Source organism: Colobus angolensis, unplaced genomic scaffold, assembly GCF_000951035.1.
Source record: "Colobus angolensis palliatus isolate OR3802 unplaced genomic scaffold, Cang.pa_1.0 Scaffold12, whole genome shotgun sequence".
NCBI lineage: Eukaryota > Metazoa > Chordata > Mammalia > Primates > Cercopithecidae > Colobus > Colobus angolensis.
Window position 1 is genome coordinate 10908586 of NW_012113141.1, and position 23568 is coordinate 10932153.

The window sequence follows — 23568 nt, forward strand, 5'->3', positions numbered from 1 at the left end:
CTAGTCTTTCTGTTACACAAGGAATTGGCCAATAATGTAAGAATTTTACATAGATTTGCCGAAAATATAATAAAAGCTGGGGCATAGATGAGAGGAGTGGGAGGGAGAGAGAGAGAGAGAGAGAGAGAGAGAGAGTGTGTGTGTGTGTGTGTGTGTGTGTGTGTGAATTTGCCACCAGGCACCACTGAGAAAGAAAAGTAGAGGATACTGATGGGAAATGTCACAAGCTCCATAGGGCACCTAACAGTAGTGAATGCAATGAATGTGATATATCTGATTATGTGTGTGCCCATGTGTACTCCCACTGGGTTCAACCAGTCTAATTTCATGTGCAAACAGCACCCCAGTGAACGTACATCTATTTAACTCTATTAAACCAATAGGATTATTCCTATTTGAAAGGCGTATTTGACACATATTTTCTTTCAGGCCTTTGGAGACAAAGATGAAATGGTTCAGGTTATGTACATAATGTTAATGTAAAATGCCACACATGCAACATATTTAGGGGGATAAATATTTTTCTTTCTTCTTACATTGATAAATCATCCTGTATACATTCAAGCAAGTAGCATGTACTTTCAGTTCATAGAATTAGCTGTGTAAGCTTCCTGGAGCAATACACAAATATAACAGCATAGGAATATGGGGAAAGTAACTACAAAGAGTGATTCTAAGGGCTCCCTCTAGCTTTGCTCAGGAGCTGGTAGCTATTTTGGCAAGACCAGTCTTTGAAGAGACACACAAAACATTGAATCTGTCATGGGGTTGAGGTAAAGTCCAGGCAGTGTAGATGTCGCTCGCACGTTGAGGTGAGGCTGTCCTTGGCCACAGGACATAGTTTCCCTAGGGAGACAGTTGCTGTGAGATCAACATGGAAATGAATATGAATATGCAGAAACTAAGCGATGGTGTGGATAGTGAGGGTATGTGCGTGTGTCTGTATTTATCTTTGTGTGTTTATCACTGAGTCTGTAGTGCTCCCCCTTACAAAGAGTGTGACACTCTTGCTACTCGACCTTAGAGAATCTCTTCGCCTCCAGCCCCAGCCTTTCAATTTCTTTATGTATAAAACAAGGGGATAAATTAGACTGAGTCAGCAAACTATGGTGTGTGAAACAAATCTGGCCCACCACCTGTTTCTTTTTTTAAAACGTTATATTGACATATAATAGTGTACATATTTTAGGGGGGTGCATGTGATATTTTGTATAATGATTAGATCAGGGTAACAGACAACCATCACCTCAAACATTTATCTTTGTGTTGGAAACATTCTAATTCTTTTCTTACTATTTTGAGATGTACAATAAATTACTGTTAACTATAATCTCCCTATTGTACTATCACATGCTGGAACTTATTCCTTCTAGTCAACTGTTTTTTCTACCCTCTATTTCTATAAATACAGTTTATCTGTATATATGTAAGGGATACAAGTGCAGTTTTGTTACACGGATATTTTGCACAATGGTGAAGTCTGGGCTTTAGTGTAACTATCATTCAGTGTGCATTGCATCCATTAAATAATTTCTCATCACTCACCACCACCTGCCACTCTTCCACCATTCTGAGTCTCCATTGACTACTATTCCGTTCCCTGTCCATGTGTACACACTATTTAGCTCCCACTTATTCATGAGAACATGTGATATTTGACTTTGTTTCTGAGTTGTTCCACTTAAGATAATGGTCTCTAGTTCCACCCATGTTGCTGCAAAAGACATGATTTCATTCTCTTTTTATGGCCGAATAGTATTTTATTGTGTAAGTTTGTGTATATATAAATGTAATATATATACACATACATAATGTGATATATGCATGTGTGTGTATATGTGTGTGTGTGTGTGTGTGTGTGTGTATATATATATACAAATGTTTTCTTTATTTAATCATCCATTGATGGACCCTTAGGTTGATTCCATAGCTTTGCTATTTTGAGTAGTGTTGTGATAAACACAGGAGTTCAGGTATCTTTTTTACATAATGATTTATTTTCCTATGGGTAGGTACCAATTAGTGGAAATGCTGGATCAAATGGAAGTTCTGTTTTTAGTTCTTTGAGAAATTTCTGTACTCTTTTTCATAGAGGTTGTATTAATTTACATTTCCACATAAGTGATCCCTTTTCTCCACATCCTCACCAACATCTGTTATTTTTTGTCTTTTTAATAATAACCATTCTGGCCGGGGTGAGATGATATCTAACTGTGGTTTTAATTTGCATGTCTCTGATGATTAGAGATGTTGAGTATTTTTTTCATATGCTTGTTGGCCATTCGTATGTCTTCTTTTGAAAAATGACTATTCATATCTTTTGCCCAGTTTTAAATGTTATTTGGTGATTTTTGTTGTTGAGTTTTTTAAGTTCCTCGTGAATTCTGGACATCAGGCCCTTGTTGAATGCATTGTTTGCAAATATTTTCTCCCATTCTATAAAGAAAGTTTTACTGGAACAAAGTCACACCAAGGCTGTTTGTGGCTGCTTTCAAACTACTGAGGCAGAGTTGAGTCGTGGAGGCCACATGGTGTGCAAGCCTAGAATATTTACTATTTGGCCTTTTACAGAAAAACTTACCAACCCTGAACTTGACTATCCCTATTGATTTTGGCTTATGATTCTATACAGTACAACCAAACTATACTAAAGCCTACTCCATGTTTCTTGTCCTCTTTATTTAGAAACTACCTTATTCTTAGAAGGACTTAATTTACCTGACAAAAATGTATGTACCTGACATAACTGCATACATGTAAATTTCAAATAGGAGTAAGAAAAGTAGGGCAAAGGGAAAATGAGAGGAGAGATGACGAAGACAAGCCAGGGCAGGGGTGCAAAGACACAGAGCGCAAACCTGAGCCGCTCTGTATTTTCCATAAGCCACCGACTTGGCTCTGAGCAGCCACCACTGAGAGACATGATCCCTTTCTCCATTTAGCATGTTCACTGGATGTTCACCAGGAAAACCACAACCAGCTCTGGAGCAAAACACTATTTATCCCATGAGTCTGTGCATAAAGCGGGTAACGTGAGATGCAGTGAACAAAGTCCTCAACGACACCCAAATGGTTGAGAGAAATCCTAATGACATTGACTGCTATATCCAAATTTCCCTCCACGTGAGCCAATTCCAAATCCCACAGTGGAATTTATCAGCACTTCTTCCAGTACGTTTCAAATTTTTTTCAAAAAAAGCAAACATATATGACTTTTATAATCAGAAAATAAACATTTGTTTAATTAAGAAAAAAACTGAAGGAAGCAGTACCCTTGACAGCCTGGCACTGACTTTAATGTAGAAGCCCTCAGCCATGTGCTCCAAGAGAAGGCTCTGTCCAGTACTGCTGTTTTTGGCCAGTTGAGCCTAGGTGCCAGGGTGAGAGAGAAGGCAAAGACAGGCTATTCTGAGATCTGGAGCCTTGGGGTCAAGGAATTTTTATCATGTGGATAATCAGGCTCCAGACGTTGACTATAAAAAGCACTGGTGAATGGCAATTATCATTTGTCATTTCTCAAACTGAGCTCTGCATCCTTATATCTAGTTTATCAATATAAATAATTCACACCTGGATCTCTGTTGCTCACCACTTTATGCCCAGTGCCTCGAACAGTGCCAGGTACAGATGAGCAGTAAACACTTAGCGAATAACGGATGTGCTCGTCTGGGAGATCCTACAGATATTCTGAGGTTGTATTGGCAAATTCTTCCCCAGCTGGACCTTATTCATGATGTCCCAGCTTCGAGATTCTCACCTGTGACAATTAGACAGGTGAGATAGCGGCCCAGATGAGGAGGCCAAGCTCCTGAGCGTGCATCAAGGAAAACAAATTAAAAATTGAAAAGGGAAATTGAATAGCCAGCTGTCTGGTCTTGCTTTGGTCCCATTGTTGCAGAGATAAACATTTGGACGGCTCAAGGCAAACACAGCTTTGGGTTCTGAACAGGCAGTACTGCTTTCTCTTGCCCGCCATTACTTAATTGTGAAATCTGTTCTTTGTTCAATGCAGGGACCTGCCTGCTCCTAAAGGGCAGGCCTATTCTCAGGATACCGCCTGGAACTCTGAGATGCCTGATCTCTGTGCAGCGGGTCCCACTTGCTCTGCATGGTCCCGGCAGCCTGGGCAGGATTTTCTCCAAGGAGATCTTCAGAGAGCAGCTGGCACCTTGGGCAGGCTCAGGCAGAGAGGCCTGAGTGGACCATGCTTCTACATGCAAATGTTAAAACAAGCAGGCCAAGCATCCTCAGGACCAAATTGGCTAAAAGACAGTAATGTCAAAATGTCACAGCCAAAGTGACAGCTGGCAGTGGCTTAGAAAAGAAAAGGCATTATCTTCGACTGGGAAGGAATGACACAAAAGGAGCACCAGACTGGGAGACAGGGAGCTGGCAGGTACTAGCCTGGCTCTGTCACTCAAAGCTGAATGTTTTAGACAAATAATTGCCCTTGCTCTATCTTGATTTTCTCAACTGTAAAACGGAAATGAATTCACCAATAAGATTGACCTGTTTTCTTGTAATGAACCCCTACCATACAACAGCAATAAGGAGATATGGAAGAAATAAGACATTGTCCTTCCCCTACAAACTGATCATAACATATAAGGCTAGCACAGTGCCTGGCTCACAAGAAGCGTTCAACAGTGTGATTGGCAGGAGAGTATCAAGGTGGCCACTGGGTGTGCTTGGCCCAGTGAGTTCCACTTCCACGATATCACCCGCATGGACTACCTGCATCTTCTGCTTGGTGTCAGTGCAGACCGTGCCTCACCAGGACCACAGCAGGAATCTGCTCCCTTGCCATCACTAAAGCAGTAGCTCGCTGCCCTAACTTGTCCTATAGCCTCCAAGCTCCAGCCTCACCCATTCAGTCTCCACTTGTCCCCCAGCTCTCTCTGCACAACACCCCTGTCTCAAAATCTCCTTGTTCTACAAACTTCAAAAATTCTTTTTTTTTTTTTTTTTTGAGATGGAGTCTCGCTCTGTCGCCTAGGCTGGAGTACAGTGGCCTGATATTGGCTCACTGCAAGCTCCTCCTCCTGGGTCCGCACCATTATCCTGCCTCAGTCTCCTGAGTAGCTGGGACTACAGGCACCCACCACCACACCCAGCTAATTTTTTGTATTTTCAGTAGAGACAGGGGTTCACTGTGTTAGCCAAGATGGTCTCGATCTCCTGACCTCGTGATCCACCCACCTCGGCCTCTCAAAGTGCTGGGATTACAGCCGTGAGCCACTGCGCCCGGCCCAAAAGTTCTTAAGCATGGCCTTTAAAGCCCCACCAGGCTGTCTCCAGGACACTTCCCCAGACTTTGGGGTCTGCACTCCCTATTCCCCAGAGCACCAGGCTCCTTCTCTGCTTTTCCTGCTCCTCACTTTGAGGGCTTTCCTCTCCTTTGATTCTCAAGATCCTAACTCACACTTAAAAGCTCACTGCAAATGCATTCTGTCTTATTAGGTATTCTTCACAAATTCCAGCCCACCTAGTAGTCATTTTCTTGTGTTTAAGCTTGGATATGTTTTTATTTTTGATATCTTCCCACCATAAAGCAGTTCATCTTGAAATGGGAGTTTTAGTTCAAAGGCTTTCCTCCCTATGAAGGCTTTTCTGATCAGCCCTACTTTCTCCTACAGCCCCTCCCCACACCCCACACGTGCACACCGTGTTTGTACTCATAGCACTTATCCTCCATGCATCCCTTCCATAACGTCCATACAGGGTGCAATAGAATCAGAATCCTTCCTTGTTTTCTCCAGAGCTGAAACAAATACGCTTGGCCCAGAATTAGCGTTCAGTAACTCTTGGCAATGATGATGAAGAAAATTAGACCTGTCTATAATGGCCACATGGAAGAAACAAGTGTCACATTTGTGTAACCAAACTGTCTACTGCTCCCCATTCACTATCACCACCATACATATAGAACACACTACCTCCATTTTGTCCCCATGAATACCCAGACTCAGAATTCAACCTCTCTAAGTTTCCAATGCAGAATCCACTCCTCTTTAAGCATGAAAGAGCAATGGAGACTTCACTGAAGAGGCAGGAGGAGAGATAGAGGTGCTGTTACACAGTGTAGCCAACAGCAAGGCACCTCCAAGTCCCCACTGTCCCTCCTGGGTCACAGCAGACTGAATTGTCTCCCTCTCTGCCTTCCTCCAAGCAGCCACTGACCTCACCAATTTCTCTCTCCTCCTCCAAAACTCCAACTTTAAATGTCCCCTCTTTCCATTTTGCCATCAGTTGACATCAGCCATGGTTTCATATCCAGACTCTTCAGCACACAGCTCATGGCAGATCCCTCGGTGAACAGAACCTGCCCTTCTTGAAGGCTGTGTGGCCAGCACCTTTCATTACTCAAGTACCACGTTCATTCTCTCACTCCTTCCTGCAAAAGTGTGTGTGATATTGATCCCCGACATAACACTGAGTTCTCCCCAAGCAGTATTCTGAGAAGTGAAATTCTCACCACCTCCCTCCATCTACAATCACCTCCTCGCTGAGTTTTTGCTGTGAGACTCAGAGATAATGACTGCTTTCCAGTGTCCCTGCCTGGTCTTTGAGCCACTCAGGTCTCAGGATGTCCCTACTCCTTCCATCTATGAGCCAAATGACTCCTGACTGAGCCCTAGCTTCAAGCCAGGACAGGTGGCCCAGACAAAGCAGCTTCCAGAATCATAATGAGAAATCACTCCAAATGCAACATTCTTCTCAGGGAAACTCCTGACCCAGAGCAGACCCAAGAAAGAAAGCCACAGGGCAGGGCTTTCCCAGAGCATGGGCCTGGCTATGGTGACCAATTCATCCCTGTTTGCCCAGGACTTTCCCAGTTTTTGCACTGAAAGACTCATGTCTCATGTACACCTCAGTCTCAGGCAAACTGGGATGGTTTGTCACTATAAGCCTGTCCCAGTAATGATCCTTGACAAAAACCAACGGCTCATGAGGTCAGCCAGTGAAGCCAAGCCTCATATAAGCAGATCAGAGAGACACTGGAAACGCACAGAGAAGAGGCAGAATCAGCCCTGGTTGCAGGTGGGCCTAGGAGACAACTTCATCAGAAAAGGGCACACAAGTGAGCTCCAGGTACAAGGGCCAGGCAGCCTCAGGTGGGCTGCTGATGCATCCACCATCAGGATGACTGATTTCCACCATGCACAGGGCCCAGCTCACACACTGCAGAAAATTAGGAAACTGCTCCAAGAGGGGGTCCCTACGGGCTACCACAGGACAAGAAGAACATCCCCTGAAGGCCACCAAACACACACACACACTCACTCAGCACTCCCTGGGATCCCCGCATTTGTAACCCTTCCATAAGTTTCTGGTATGTCTCCTTAACCCTCTTCTCCTCTCCAAGATGATGGAGGGTGTGTGTGTGTGCATGGGTGTGTGCTTATTAGCAGAGGAAATGTGCTACATCCTCCCAACAACCCTTCTCCACTGCAAATCCCACTCCCTGCAAATCCCCCCACAAACCACTGTACATAAGGAGGAACCCAGCCTCTCCTCCATGACCACGTGGGAGCACTTGTTGCTCACCCCCACCTCCCAATAGCCAGCCTCCTGCAGAAGACCCTGGGGAACATCACATCTCATAAGCAAAGCCATATTGGCCCAGAGAGCAAGGCCTCCTAGTGTGGGAAGTGGGTGGAAACTCACCAGGACTCTGCCAGTCAGTGTCTGGGCGGATATCATCACCCCCGCCCAGTCCTTCACGGAGGTCATCCAGCCGACCTCGGCGGCCACTGCCTCCTCTTTTTCATCCACTGGTTTGAGAGTGCCATCCGCCTGGCTTGAGCCATTGTTAATCTTCTGGGCCTCCTGGCAACAAAGAGAGCAAGAGTTGAGACATAGGGAACAACTGGATTTAAATAACATGCCCTGCCCATAAAGAACCAGAGCCTGAAGGGGTCCCCAGCTGAGGTGGAAACTGGCTTAAAGGTACAGGAGTAAAGCAAAAGGGATAAATTATGCCTTTGAATTTTTTAAAGTCTTTATTTTAAAAAGAATATTTTATTTCCTCTTAAAATATCTTAGTGAAACAAAGAAGGATAGTTTTATTTTATTTTATTTTATTTTATTTTGTTTTGTTTTTTGAGATGAAGTCTCACTCTGTCACCCAAGTTGGAGTGCAGTGGCACGATCTCAGCTCTCTGCAACCTCCACCCACCACGTGCAAGCAATTATCATGCCTCAGCCTCCCGAGTAGCTGGGATTACAGGCAAGCGCCACCACGCTCAGCTAATTGTTGTATTTTTAGTAGAGACGGGGTTTCACCATGTTGGCCAGGCTGGTCTTGAACTCCTGACCTTAAGTGATCCGCCCACCTCAGCCTCCCAAAGTTCTGGTCTCCTCCCATTTTAAAGGAAAAGAAAAGTACCAAAGGAAGAGGAAAGGCAACCTGTCTAAAATTTGGGCATGCTGAGGAGGGAGGAGGAAAGTGTGGGAGATGTCCTGTGGTCTTTGCCTACCCAACCTCTCTGCGCCTTTTCACAGCAGCACCCCCACTTTCCTTTAGGAAAATTATTATCTCTTCCTGTCAGTCTATGTTGTTCAAAGGGGACAGATGGCCTGCCATTGGCTCCAACAGTAGAGTCCTTTCTACCCCCTGCCAACAGCAATTGGGCCATGAATAATCACATGATCCATGTCAAGCCAATAAGACTCAAGCATGGAACATTTGCAGGAAAGAATAGGAAAAGTCATCCTTCTCTGAGAATGAAGCCACCGCAGAGAAAAGTAAAAGTAATAGACTATTGATGTCATCATTTGAACACCCGGATCCAGCTGTGCCTGAAATCCACACCAGAGCCTTTCAGTTACAGAAGAAAATACATTCCCCTTGTGGCTTAAAATGTGCTTGAGGAAACAAGGCTGATCTCATCAGATAACTGAGCCCGACACAGTGACCTAAATTGTAAACCTTTGCACACAGTGAGTGTTCTACCTAGAATACTCTTCTCCCACAGAGACTTAGGGCCTGCTCCCTTAAGTCTTTGCTCAAATATCTCCTTTTCAAGGAAGTCTTCCCTGACCACCTGTTTAAATTTGCAACACTTTCTTTCCAATAGCACTTTTCTGCTTTATTTTTCTCCATAGCACTTAAAACCTCTAATATACTTAATAATTCATTTACTTCTTTCACTTACTGTCCGCCTCCCCCACTGCTGCATCCTTGGTGCCTAACAGAGTGTCTTGCACAGAGTTGGCTCAATAACCATGAATGAATGACTAGAAAGGGCTATGAGTATCAGGCCCTCGTTGGCTACAGAGGCTGGGTTTAGTGTTGGCAGATAAAATACGGGATACCCAGTAAAATTTAAATTTCAAATAAACAACAAATAACTTTTTAGTGTAAGTATATTCCAAATACTACCTGAGACATACTTATACTAAAACCTTACCCATTATATATCTAACAATGTACATTTAACTGGGCCCCAACACAAATACCCACTGCAATTATTACTGCAGATGAAGATGTTTAAAAAGATACCAGCAAATTATGTTCATCATTTAAAACTCTGGAATTATTTCCCAAGGCAAAGTCACACTGGGGATCATTGTGATTTGGAATAAGGGGAAGAACCAAAGACAGAGGTGAAAGGTGAAAAGCTTTGTCTGCAAAGCTTTTTCAAAGGGGAGGGGGGCAGAGGGAGGTCAGGCACGTGGGAGGCAGGTGGGGAGGGCGCACTGGTGAGCCATCCTCTTGGGGACTTGGCCATGGCAGGCAGGGAGCTGTTCCCAATTCCCCCTTTTCTCCCTCTGGCTGCCTGTGGCTCAGGGAAGCTGGGGAAGAGAGAAGCCAGACCTGCAGCCCTGGATGCTAATATTTTCTTTCCAAATGTGTTAAGCTCCACGGAGATAGAATGATCCAAGATAAGACCTGGGAGGGGGAAGCCACAGGGCAGATGTATTTGGGGGCTGCCCGCTGACACGTGTGGGACCTGCCACCCAAGCCTCCCAGGCCAGCCTCAGATAGGATCTGTTAGGTCTTGTCCTGGTCCTTGAGCCTCTGTCCTGTGAGACTCTGAACAGGAGGCTATTTAGGAGGAGGGGGAGGCCCTGATACAGGGGCAGCCATGGCAACTGAAGGTGTAGATTCAGGGAAAAAATCCAGCTCTCCCACCGCTGTGGAACCTCCTCCATAAGATGGGGACAGTACTGCCAGCTCCTCAGGCATTGTCAGGATTAAACAGTGCCCAACAGCACAAAATACAGGTTCAAGCAATGATCCCAGCACCCCTTGCTCCATCTCATGCCACTGACACCATAAAGCAATGGTTCTCACAAATGAGCGGGCATCGTAAGCACACCAGAGGGCTTGTTGAAACACAGCGTGTGGGGCCCATCCCAGAATCTACCTTTGAAACAAGATATCAGGCACTGCTGATGCTGCTGGCCTTGGGAGCCCACTTTGGGGACCACAGCTCCTGACCATCCTGGTATGGCTCAGTGACTGCTGAAATGAGACAAGGATCTTCACCCCCAGCTCTCTCCTGGCCTCTTCCTTCACCCAAGGACAGAACCACCTGCTTGTTTCAATACTGGACATTGGTGGAGGGGTGGGGAAAAGAGGAGGACAGGGAGATGGTCCTCACATCTGCGGCTCTAATGTTTCCTTTTGAGTCATGCCTCCCAGGATGTTTCTGAACTGATCCCTGGCCACCACGTGGGGACCTGGAGGGCTAGTTCCCTGCTCCTCAGTCCTGGGGTCCCAAGTTCCAGAGCCCCTTGGTAGACCATGGAGAGGAGAAATCAACGTGAAAAAGGCTGGGAGGCAGGGGGTCCTCCAGTCACAGTGGTTAACTGCATCAGTAATTCACAGCACAAGAGGTATGTGGCAGATAATGCTATTTCGCCAGCCCTCTTACCTATTGTTTTACAAGGCATTCATTATTTTAATTACTTTATGATAGGCAAGGAAAAACACAGACTAAAGGGAGATAATGCCCTTGTTACTGTTTGCTTACACTAGATGTTGTGAGCTTAATTACCATGTGTGGGAAGCAGGACTGGGAGGAGTGATTGGGGAGCTATTTAAAGCCTGATGCCAGCTGGCCAGGCTAGCCACCAGGCTAGCCACAGATCTTGTGCCTGGAGGAAGAGGCCCCTCTCTCCACCACTGACTTCACTGTGGCCAAAGCACCCCTTATGGGGAGCAGGCATTATAACTCCATGCTCCAAAGAAAAAGGAGCAGAGAAGGTTCAGTAGCCTTGCTGGGAACATGTAGTGGCAGAGTCCACTATAAGAGTGTTGGCCACCATTGAACAAGCCAGAACTTGGTGCCAGCAACTAAGAATGCCACTAAGAATTAAGTGTTCTCTATGCATTATCTTGCTTAAACCTTACAATACATCCAGCAGGCAAGTGAAATTATTTCCATTTTACAGACAGGGTGACTAAGAGCTGGTATCTCTCAGAAAAAGGCACAGAGCCTGAGAGCTCAGGCTGGAAGCAGAGAGCCCACCTGGGCTTGTACCTGCTCCAGAACTTCCAAGCTGATGGCTGTGGCCCATCAACCCTTGAGCCTCAGCCTCCTCCATGTAAGATGGGGACAAACGTGCTGCCTCATTAAGGTGGTGGGGAAGCTGAAGCTTGGCACGGTCCTGGGCATACAGCGGTTATGGCTGCCCTGATGAAGCACCCACTGATGGGGGTGGGGCCTCTAAGGGTAATCCGTTGAAGCTGCACCACTTTCATCAACTAGCGGCCCTTGGAGGCACACTGGCCAGAGTGAAACTTTAATAAATAATCACAGAATTGAGGATAAGGGAGTGCAGGTTCTAACACTGTTATCCTCCGATGAGCAGGCAGCCCCTAGAAGGTAAGGTGCTGTGACTCCTGAAGAGCTTCTTGTAGGCGCTGTGTGACCACCACCCAGGACAGCTGGGGCAGGGGTTCGCACACAGGGTGGACCCTAGACCGAGTGACATCTCAGATCCCTTCTGACTTGAAGCCCCATTAGATCAACCTCCCATTTTTAAGATGAGGAGGCTGAGGACCAGGGAGAGGCTGCCTCCTGAGTCCCAGCATTCTGCTCTTGCTCCTGTCCCCACAGGACACTGCCTCACAGGGGAACAAATGGTTTGTTCCAAATGGCAAAGGGGATATCCAGCTACACCCAAACCTTCCACCTCTTACTGCAGAGGACCCAGTCCTTATGCAGGAAGCACTTCTGAGTAGGGGCAGTCTGATGTCAGTCAGGGAATCACTGTGTGTGTGTGCTAACACATGCACGTGTGTGTGCACGTGTGTGTGTGCATGTGTGCGTGCTCACACATGTGTGTGCATGTGTGTGCTCACACATTGTGTGTGTGCATGTGTGTGCGTGCGTGTGTGTGCATGTGTGTGTGAGTGTGTGCGTGTGCTCACACACATGTGTGTGCATGTGTGTGTGTGTGTTTAAGGGAGAGAAACCCCACTGGCTGCAGCCTCCAGCTACCCCAGCTTCAGGAGGACAGGCCACCAGATCTTCTGAAATGGAAGAAAAGATGCCTTGGGAAAAGAGAGGAACATTGAGGGAAGGACAGGGAGAAAAATGAGAGGTGGGGCCATCGGGTGGGAAGGCAATCTCAGAAACAGGAGGTCCTGCAGGAGCCCTCCCCCTGCCCCTGGCCACTCCCTGAGAAAGGTGTTCAGCCTTGCCCTGGAAGCCACTCTGTTGATCTGCCTCCAACCCTGCCCTCTCTCCCCACCAGAGTCTTGTGTAAAGCAGGCCACAGCTGCCTCTCAGTGGCAACAGTGACATCTAATCTCAATGCCCACATCAGAGGGTGGGGAGGGATTCAGGGCAAGAGTGCAGGCACAGGAGGCAGGGAATGCCAGAAAGCAGAGTGGCTGCGGTCCAAAAGCAGAGTGGCCGCAGTCCCCTCCCGACACCCACCCTACCAGGCAACCTCTCACAGGGCTGTGCCCCAGCCTTACACTCTCATCCCTTTCTATGCCTTCTCCCCATTCCCTTTAGTGGTGTTTCCCATGATGACTTTCTGTTGACATGGCCACAGTGGGCCTCACCCTTCTTATGTCACCTGGGGCCAAGGGCCCGCCTAGACCCCATCACCTAGTGCTCAAGATACAAACCTCATCTGTTGGGTCTGGGCATTTCCCGCTGAATCACAAGATCAAAGACCAAGGCTTGAGAAGAGACGTTAGCAATTCCTGAGGATCCCCACCGCCACCCAACTACCATGCACGCAGTGTACAGATGAGAAAACTGAGGCCTGGAGGGAAAGCCACAAGCTCAGGGCCACCCAGCCCAGCCAGGTGGCCACCGGGCCGGCCGGGAAGCAAGCCCCAGTTGCTCTGTTTATCTTATCTCTTGTTGTCTCCCGGATAAGACAATTGCTCCAAATCTAGCCCAAGTGACACAGTCACTCTGCTGCCCCATCCTGGAACCTGGAGTTCAGGGTGTTCCTAGGACTGGCAGAAGGCTCCACCTGGCCTGGTACTGAGTTCAGGTGTGAGGGTCACAAGGACCAATCCTGCTTGCCTTCAAAGGGCCCAGCCTTCCCCAGCCATGACAGCTGCTCTGGTCTAGCACAGGAGAGCAAGCTTGTGCTAACCCTAGGACCCCACAGCCCTGACCCTCAGATTTGGCTGTATCTGTCTCTCATCCTTGCTGAATTAGACCCAGCATACTGGGACTTTCAGGTCTGTGGTGTGGCAGGAAGAGCTATGAAAATCAAAAGATACTCTAGACCAAGTCCAGCTTTTCTGGGTGGCCTCCAGCAAACCATGTCATTCCTCAAACCCTCCATATTCTCTTCTATGAACAGGGATGAGTCCTGCCTTGTCACTCTGCCTGATTCTTGCAGGAGCCCTTATCTGGTAATATAGCACGGCCTTTCTGAAAGCAGTGCTTTACAAAGGGCAGGCAAGTGGAGTCACTGTCCTCTGGTTCTGGGCAGGAAGCAGGGCTGCTCTGGAGAAAGAAGTCCCTGTGCCACAAAGCCAGAGGCCTCACAGAACGCAGGGCTCAACACTCAGATTCCTATCCAGTTGCAACTTGCAAGGCAGGGCCCCCATTGCCACCCTGCACCGCAACAGGATGTCAAATTGCCAAGTCTCAGCAGGTGACCTGCCATGCTGGGCACACCCTCCCTGACAGTGTGAGCTGCTGCCACACCTGCTCTCACCCGATTGGACTCTCTCACCCCAAGGCACACTCCTGACACCTGTCAAGCTGTCAAGCTGAACCAGGCACCAAGGTCACTGCAGGCACCACACCTGCTGGACGACTGCGTCAGGCATGAGAAGCTGGCTGGGCCTGCCTTGAGGGGATCCCAGGCCCCTCCCTGCTGCCTGCGAAGGTCGAAGCCTTGAAGTTCCAAGTCTGCCTCGGGTTTAACTATGTGTCAGTTCTTTGGACACTGGTTCCTCACCCAGGATCTGGGAAATCATTTAGGCAAAGACCATCTGGGAAGAAAAATACTTCTTCAAAAATGTAACTGAAATCATGTCATTGTTGTACTTGACACCCCCCTATGGCTTCTTGGCCCACTCAGAGGACAAGTGACAGTCTTCACGCCCAATCAGCCCAACTCATGTCCTGCGAGTCGGCTGCTCACTAGCTCCATTCCAGATGCAATGGCCTCCTCGTGCTGCCAGGACATTCCAGACCCAGTCCTGTCTCAGGGCTGTCTGCACTGGCCTCTGCCTCTGCTCCAGAGATCCCCATGGCTGCACCCTCATTTCTGTCGAGTTTTGGTTTGCATCCTCACCTTGTCCGTGAGCTCTTCCCTGACCACCCTACTGGAAATGACACTCCACCTCATCCCAACCTCTCCCTGTCTGTGCTCTCTTCTCCAGAGTAAGTCTGCCACCTGCTTCCTTTACTTCATCATTGTGTACTGTCTGCAAGCTGCATGAGGGAAAGAGTTTTTGTCTGTTTCTTTTTGTTTTGTTTTGTTTTAGACAGAGTCTTGCTCTGTCACCCAGGCTGGAGTGCAGTGGCATGATTTCAGCTCACTGCAACCTCTGCCTCCTGGGTTCAAGCAATTCTCCTGCCTCAGCCTCCTGAGTAGCTAGGATTACAGGCATGTGCCACCACACCTGTTTAGTTTTAGCATTTTTAGTAGAGATGGGGTTTCACCATGTCTGTTTCATTTATGGCTGTATCTTCAATAGTGAATCCCTGTGAGCTCTGAGTAAGCACCTGACACATCTTGGTGGGTGGGAGGGAAGGAAGGAGGGTAGGAAGGAGGGGAGGAGGGAGGACAGCTACAGCAAATGGAAAGTCAGTTCTTACCATGCACAATCTAGAATAGACAATATTACTGGTAAATAGTATTACTAATAATAATTACACTATTGACTAATGTTTTTTAGCATGATCATAGTAACTCTATGAGGTTGGTACTAATGTCCTCCATTGACAGATGAGAGGTTAAGTAGCTGGCCCAGGAAGACACAGTGCGAATTTAAATCCAGCTGTCTGATGCCAAAAAGGGACGCGTACCCATCCTGCTGTTCTCCCGGGAACAGTGTGGGGAGCAGATGGGAGAATGCATGTATAAGGATTATCGGCTGCTGCAAAGCGCCCACAAAAGGTTTATTAACATGAAGAGCACTCGATTCATCCCACTTCTGGGTACTGCTTGTACCACTGCAACCCTTCTTCCAGGGCCCTGTGCCTATGGAGGGCAGTTCCATCAAGGACAGAGAAACAACAGTTCCTTTCTCTGCCAAGAACCTGCCCAGAACCATACATCACCCTTCATGGAGCAGAGCATCACATCGGAAATGAGCGTGGCCAAGCTGATGGGCTGTGAAGCCCTCCTGCTAAGAACCATGGTTCTCTACGCAGACGCTGCTGAAGGAAGATTTGGCTTCCTCCCTCACCAGGCGTATCCTTGGAGTCTGTCCAGTGGTCTCCAGCACTAAGAGGCCGAGCTCTGCAGGGCCTGACGCACCTGAGTGGGAGGTAGCATTCTGACAGCGAACAGGGGAGATCAAGTTAGCACAAAACCATCTCCCCTAGCCCTTTTGGGACCAGAGTAGGAGCTGGGAAGCCCTTCTCATCCCTGGAAGCTGGATGTTCTGCCCAGTGCCCTGGCACCATGGGATAGTCCCAGGATGCTTGACCCCCAGAGGGCTGTGGGAAAAGGAAGGGCCTCATGCCTCACAGCCCCTTTGTCCTCAAATTTTCCTGGTCAACATCAGAAGGCCGTTTCCCCTGAGCCTGCATTGATGGACTGTGCTCTGAGTTACTCATTCCATCTGCCGGGAGCCCCACCCCACCCTCTCCCTGGCCACTCCATTGCCCCGTCCTGTCTCGTCTGTTGAAACTGACCCGGCTGCCCCACATGCAGCTGTCCTCAGCTGGGCACAATGCAGAAGGGCTCCTTCTCTCCTGCCAGAGGATGGGGGCAGGGGGAAGCCTTCTGGACCGGAAGTTATGAAGCCAGGAACAGGCTGTGTGGCCTGGGCCAGTCACCGAACCTCTCTGAGAAGAGTCCCTGTCTGGGAGATGAGAGGGGGCAGTGAGTTAAATCCACAGTTTTCTGTACCTTGAAGCCCAGCATTGTGAGGTGCCCCGGCAGGGGTCTGGTTACCAAGGGAGGGCAGAGGAGGCAGGGCCCTGGACCCCATGGAAATAAAAGCGTCTCTGCATTGAGCAGTTTCACCTATTATGGTTCTGTGCTAGACAGCATCTGAGTGAAGGGATTTTCTGGGGGGAAACATTAGAAATCCTCTGAGTAAATATCCACAGGCCCGTGTTAGCATTTTTTTTTTTTTTTTTTTTTGAAAAGGAGTCTCACTCTGTTGCCCAGGTTGGAGTACAGTGGCGTGATCTCAGCTCACTGCAATTTCTGCCTCCCGGGTTCAAGTGATTCTTGTGCCTCAGCCTCCCTAGTAGCTGGGATTACAGGCATGTGTCAACATGCCTGGCTAATTTTTGTATTTTCAGTGCAGACGGGGTTTCACCATGTTGTCCAGGCTGGTCTCAAACTTCTGACCTCAAGTGATCAAACCCACCTCGGCCTCCCAAAGTGCTAGGATTTACAGGAGTGAGCCACCTTGCCCGGCCCCATGTTAGCTTTTTAAAAAATGCTTTGTTTCATGACAATAACTATGACATCCTGTGACACAGTTTGGCCTAAGATCCAGAAGTGTCTGAACCTCAATACCTTAGGAAGCCCTAGGGCTGCTGGTCCCTCCCCGCAGGCTGCTGTCCTCTCCTTTGCCTCAGGTTTTCACCAACCCCCAGTGCTGGGGCTGGGTCTTCCATGTCCCCCGTCCCATGCCAAGCACAAAGGAAATCCACCCAGCAACCTCTTTAACCTCCCGGGCGGGTGTCCCAGCCACGGGCATTCTCCCAGGTACCAATAATCCTGCATATTAGGGTATTAGGCAGATTACCCAAAGCAGCTCAAGCAAATCAAGCATAGCCTGGGCACCACCAGCTGGGGTTTTCATGGCAAGAGTTCTGCAAAGGGAGAGGATGGAGGAGGTGGTTACTCTGAGACTCAAGGGCTAGAGAAATAGGGCAGCAGGGGACCCAGGTCCTTCCTGGAGCTGGTGTCAGGAGTGGTAGAGTTCACTTCTGCCCCTGGGAAGTTCCATAATCCAAGCTCTCCCTGGCTGCCATCACTTCTCCCCCTCTGCACCCCGGAGACCCTGCACCAGCAGGGCTTAAGACATTTGCACTGATGAATTCACCTAGCAGCTACTGTGTTTGCTAACTGTGGGCTGCACCTTTAGGGAAGGGACACACTGTCCACAGGTTCAGGCAACAGGAACTTAAAAAGAAGCTGGGACTAACCGACTGCTCTGAGCTATCACAAAGCCCTGTGAGTCTACTGGGTGTCTTGGCTAGACCTACATACAGTGCTCCACCATCAAGGCATTTTTAGCCATTGCTTTCTGGGTGCACTGTCCAGATTCTCGCTCTTAGAAGCACCCCTGCGCTGGGTGTGAACAACTACTCTTTGCAAGTCTTCATGGCAGAAAAAGGCCAGGAAATCTTTAACAAGTCCTTACCATCTTATGCCTCAAGTTTCCTTGTCTCAAATGCAGACGGCCATGTAAATGCTCCCCAAGGTCTGTCCAGCTCTAAACCGCCTGACCTGGAGGCCTGGATCATTAAGTCCCTTACTTTGCACGCACTGTCTCAGCTCTGTAACCCTGGGCAAGTCAATTGGGCATCATTTCCCTCCCCTGGGAAATGCTGCAGGAGGACAGGTTCCTTTTCAGTCCTTCTCAGAACCAGGTACAAAGCTGCTCTCCCATCGCCCAAGGACCAAGGGGGTCAACTGGCCCTCAGGAAATCACTGATCCCCTCTTGCATCTACTGTGTTCTGTCCTTGGTGATTTTACACCAACTTAATCTTCACAACAAGCCTGCAAGATAGGAATGTTTTTTCTTTTTTTCTTTCTTTTTTTTAATGAGACGGAGTCTCGCTCTGTCACCCAGGATGGGGTGCTGGGGTGCAGTGATGCGATCTCGGCTCACTGCAGCCTCTGCCTCCCAGGTTCAAGCGATTCTCCTCCTCAGCCTCCTGAGTAGCTGGGATTACAGGCACCCACCAACATGCTCAGCTAATTTTTTCTTTTTTTTTTTTTTTGTATTTTCTAGTAAGATGGGGTTTCAACATGTTGGATAGGCTGGTCTGGAACTCCTGACCTCAGGTGATCTGCCCGCCTTAGCCTCCCAAAGTGCTGGGATGGCAGGTGTAAGCCACCATGCCTGGCCGCAAGGTAGAAATGTCATGAGGCTCAGAGAGGTTGGATAATTTTCTAAGATTGCCCATCTTGTAGGTGGCAGAGCTGAAATTTCAATCTAGTCCATTCGAAGTCTGAAGGCCATATTTTTCTTTCTATTCCACACTGTCTTGGGATAGGTCCAATGTACAAGAATAGAGATGGAATCTCCATATAAAATTCTGTTTATTACTACTACTGAAACAACCATCTCACAACCTATGGCTCCTAAATAAGAAAATCCTGTAGTACAGACATCTAAATTCACTTATAATCCGCTACGTATGGACAGAGAGTTGGAGAAATGGGCTAGGGGAGGGGGATCCCATCTGAGAATACAATGGCCCATTAGACATTAGATATGTCCTCAAATGGCCACATATGCTGCCTAAAATTAGTAAGGCAGCCTCCAAACTTTCAGGGCTAATACATACATCCTGGCCAATATGCCATATTTGTAAAATAACAGTCTTCTCCTTCAAATAGCTTAATAAAATGGGAAAATATATATGACAGTCCAGAGTCCACTATCAGAGCCACAGAGACTTTGAATTGGATTAGTAGTGTCCTCGGCCAGGATGACCCTGGCCAGGTCCAAGACAGCCTGCTGTCCATCAGAGACTCGGAGACAGCTGCCAGTCTGCAGGGCAGCCCATCCTGCCCCAGAAGCTCAGCTCAAGACCTGCCCAGACAAGAAAACTGTGGCAGGGGCCCAGCAGGAAGGCAAAAATTACATTTATTTCTCCTCAGGGCAGACTGGGATATGGATAACCAAGACACACAGGAAATCCCAAACCCTCATGTTCATCAAAAAAGGCAGAAATCTTCATGCCAAGTTAACTTTTACCAGAGGGATCCCATTGCCATTCTGTAGACCAAGAGGAGGATCCAGCCCCCAAGGAGCCTCACTCTCCACAGCAAAGGCTCCTGCAGGTGGCTCACAGGTGCTCTGTTCCCATGGGTCCTGCATAGCCACAGGGCAGTGCTGCCCTTGATGTGGTATGGAATGAAAAGCCTCAGTATGGCGCACTGTGTGTGTCAGTGGAAGACGACTGATGACGGGCCTCTCCCGGGAAGAACTGTCCTTTTCTCTGACATTATGTCGTCACTCCTTTGTTGGGTATTAACATGTCCTTTTAACGAAATGACAATGGTGGCAGAGCTGGCATCTGAGAGTTTCTTTTTCATGTTTTTGCTTGTCAAAATAAAAAGCTGGTGGCCTTGTGATATTCCGTTTTGTAAAAATTCATTGATTACCCCACAAAAAGTCTAGGAACCACTCCCCTAGCCCGATGCCTCATTCTACAGGCAGGAAATTTAAGGCCCCGATATTCCACACTCAGAGTGGCCAGGTCCCCCTTCAAAAATATGGCTTTCAGACTTCAGGGACCCAGGGTGTGCCTGTCACACTAGCCAGAGACAACCTTGGGGCCAGGAAAGGTAGGGTCTGAGGGATGGAAGCACGATCTCTCAGGGATGGAGGAGCTCTGCAAGCCACTGGCCCACACAACAGGGGAAAGGGGAAGGCAAGCATTTTCAGAGCTCGGGGCATACCAACCGCCCGAGCTCCTGGCATCTGATGCCTTCACTACCACTACTGCAGGAAATGCACAGAACTATAACAACCTCCCTGGAAACACTACAAGTGTTACTGTGGCCCCAAGCCACCACCCAAGGGGCAACTGGGAAGAAAGAATTCACCCGCAGATAGCAGATAGGATGCATTGTTTATGGTTGAATATTCCCTTCAGAGTCAACAGAGGACTCCAAGCAATTTGGAGTAAAAAGATGAGCAATCTAAGTCACAGCCCAGTGCCCCACATGGAAGGGAACATGGTCATTCCCTTCATGGCTGTTCTTTGCTTCCCACCACTACCGCCTTCATCACACACTTGTGCTTATTCTCTAGCAGTCAGGGCAGAGTCTGCCCGAGTTGCGCACTCCACATCCTCAGAGCCTGAATAGCACCTAGCACACGGTGAGCATTTCACAGGGCACTGAAAGAATAAATGAACGAATCCTGTTTTTTGTTCTGTCCTGCTTTGTTTTTACGCTTCGCTCATATCTTCTGGAATCTCAAAATCTTGCCAAGTCCACACTGCCCAAAGCACAGAAGTCAAACTCCTCAAGGCCTGATCTTCAAGGCCTGGAGCTGAGGCTGCCGGCTCCCCTCCTCACTCGTTACTGACCTGCTCTCCCACTTGACTTCTCAGCTATGACTCGGTCCTCTTGACTGCCACACCTCTGTGCTGGCTGTCCCCACTCCTGGGATGCTCTCCCCATTGCTCCCCACCCATCTTCATCCTCCCTGATCAAATCCCAGAGGTGCAGTGAAGTTCTCCTTCCTGACTAGATCTCCCTGAAGCTCTCCCTGTCCTGTCTCCAGTGCCCACATCTGCTCCCCTAATTCCACATGGCATGGGACAGGAACTTAGCTGTCTTTTGATCCACGCATGTTGCATTGCCCCAGTTAGCCTGGACAATCCTTGAAGGCAGGGCCTATATACTTTTTATACCCAAAGTATTTGGCATACAGCAAAGTGCTTAACAGATACGTATCGACTGAGTAAATTAAATCTCTGGTCAGTGGGCATTGTAAAAGCAAGAGCTTTCCTAGGCATCACTGATATCCAGGTAAACCAGGCCAGTTTCCATGACTCGAAGCTTAAACTGGGGGTTGGCTCCTAACTGCTGTTCCTTAGGGCAGCTACATTTTCAAATATAAACACCAAATCCCAAATGAGATCAGATGACATGGAGCTTCTGAGAGGCACATGCCCCACCAGGCATGTCAGTCAAAAGAAAGATGAATGTTCTTGTTTACAAAAGGATTTGTCCCGTGCCAGGAAAATTTCCACCGTGATTTAGGACCTAATCCAGTCTGTGCCTATAGACCTCACCAACTGAACATGTTCCTGCTTCTTCCATTTGCTGAACTTGGATGGGGTTTGGCTTCGGGTCAAAAGAGCTGTTGCAATTAAGTCATCAGACAGCCTCTCTCCACGTAAGATGACCCCCATTCAGGAAACCAAGGGCTAGCAAGACAGACAGACTTCGGAAGGCAGAAAGATGGCCAGGTTACCAGGCATACAGTGGCGGTCAGGACCTACCGCTCTGAACATAGCCCAGTCTGAGGGACCAGGCTCCCGGAGCTGCCCTGCTGCCTGGACTCTGCCTCTGACCTCACCCCTTGGAAGAACTGGCTGGGTTCCAAAACTTCAGCCTCTATGTCCCTGGGTTCCCACACACCCTAGTTTGGATCTAGGTCTCCAACACAGCAGCCAAACACAAGAGAGTCCAGAGCAGTTGCTAATGTGAAATAAAAACAACAATTCAACAGCCCACGGAAAGGAGACAGGACTTCTTTTTCCATTGGATTCAGAGAACTCCTTCTCCTTTTCCTTCTCAATCCCTAATGGGAGTTAAGGATGGCAAGCGACTGGCCCTGCAAAGCCTCAACTCTCTACTTGGCTCTCCTAGACCCATCAATCTTCTCTCCATGGCCTGGGACCCCTCCAACGCTGGACGTCGAGAGAGGCTCGGCAGCTGTGAGAAACTTCTTTCTCAAGTAAGGTTTTTTCCAAAATTATATCAGGTTTCCTTCTACCCCAGCTTGTCAGTGGGGGACTCTTTTGCCTAACATGGTTGAGGAATGTCTTAGAAACTGGTGTGATTCAATCTGGCTTCTGATGAGGTTTTCCACCCAGACAGAGCTCACCGAGTGTCTGGAAGCGTCAGTTCCCTACACCCAGGGGCATCCACACCCTGTCCCCATCTCCAGACCTCAGTGAGGAGGATACCCTTGACAAAGTGGCTGGTCCAGCCCTACGATGAAGTCTGATCCAGAAAAAGAGCCAAGAGGAAGCCAAAAGGACTTGCCCACACACTTATATACACGGGGGCCTCCTTCTTACTATGTCCCCTCTTCCCCCCAACTTTCTAAATTGGTGAATCTACTTGCAACACACCTAGTATAAATAATTGAAGAGCTCCCGATAGAAGTGGCTCAGTAATTGAAATCTCAAAAGGCACACACCTTTCTTTTAGAAGAGAGGGCCACCCCATTCAGACTTCTCCAGGGGAAGTCGTTTCTCCCCTCATTCCTTTTCAGACTGGCCTCCTTCTACAAATACAGATTTTAACCAGAGGGTGATTGTTAGAAAGTGCAGTTTGCAAAAATGTCAGTAACCTGAATGCCAAGCTTACTAATGAATTGTGACTAGGCTGTTGTTAGTGCCACCACACTCTCACCTGAGGACCCACAATCTCCCCTGGACAGAGGGAAACAGGCTGCCCCTCTGTTACTGCTCGGCTACTGCACTGAGGTGGGGTGGCACCAGGGGGGCTGGCATGAAGGTCACATGAGGGGGGAGTTCCCTTCACATCTCAGAAATCTCTTATTATAAGGATCTGCCAACTGCAAGGAGAGAAGAGCCCTGCAGAGCAGGGGGCCCTGCGAGAGCGCTGTGGGCATCACCTTTGCTGGCATCTTGGAAAGACGCCTCATGTCTCCATCATCTCCATAACAACTATCCAATCAGCCCTTAGCACTGACAGGGATGGGGACCTTTTTTGTAGGGGCAGCTCCGGGAGAAAGGTCAGGTGGTTACCTGAATCCCAAGTCTATGTTTCGTTTTATTTTGTTTTTATCCTTTTGCAGCTATTTTTCTTACTAGAAGCTAGGCAGAAAGAGTTGTTACTTAGATTTCTTGAACTTGAGACATCAAAGGTGAGACATCAGCCAAGGAGAAGGGACGGTCGGGGAAGCTTCTGGGGATACCATCAGTATTTTACTTTTTGAACTCAGTGGTAGTGACATAAATTTTCTTCTTTTTTTTAAGCAGAGGCTTGGC

General features: G+C 48.2%; 1 protein-coding gene across 15 annotated transcripts in view; it reads right to left on the reverse strand.

The window, feature by feature from the left end:
- Positions 1 to 23568, reverse strand: part of KCNMA1 (potassium channel, calcium activated large conductance subfamily M alpha, member 1) — a 762545-nt gene that overhangs the window by 524341 nt on the left and 214636 nt on the right. For 14 of the 15 annotated variants that reach the window (XM_011928767.1, XM_011928759.1, XM_011928736.1 and 11 more), the window contains exon 2: positions 7669 to 7830. The exons of the other annotated variant lie outside the window; for it this stretch is intronic. In XM_011928767.1, coding sequence (XP_011784157.1) covers positions 7669 to 7830 — 162 coding nt within the window. The remainder of the gene's footprint in view (positions 1 to 7668; positions 7831 to 23568) is intronic. 15 annotated transcript variants of the gene reach the window in all.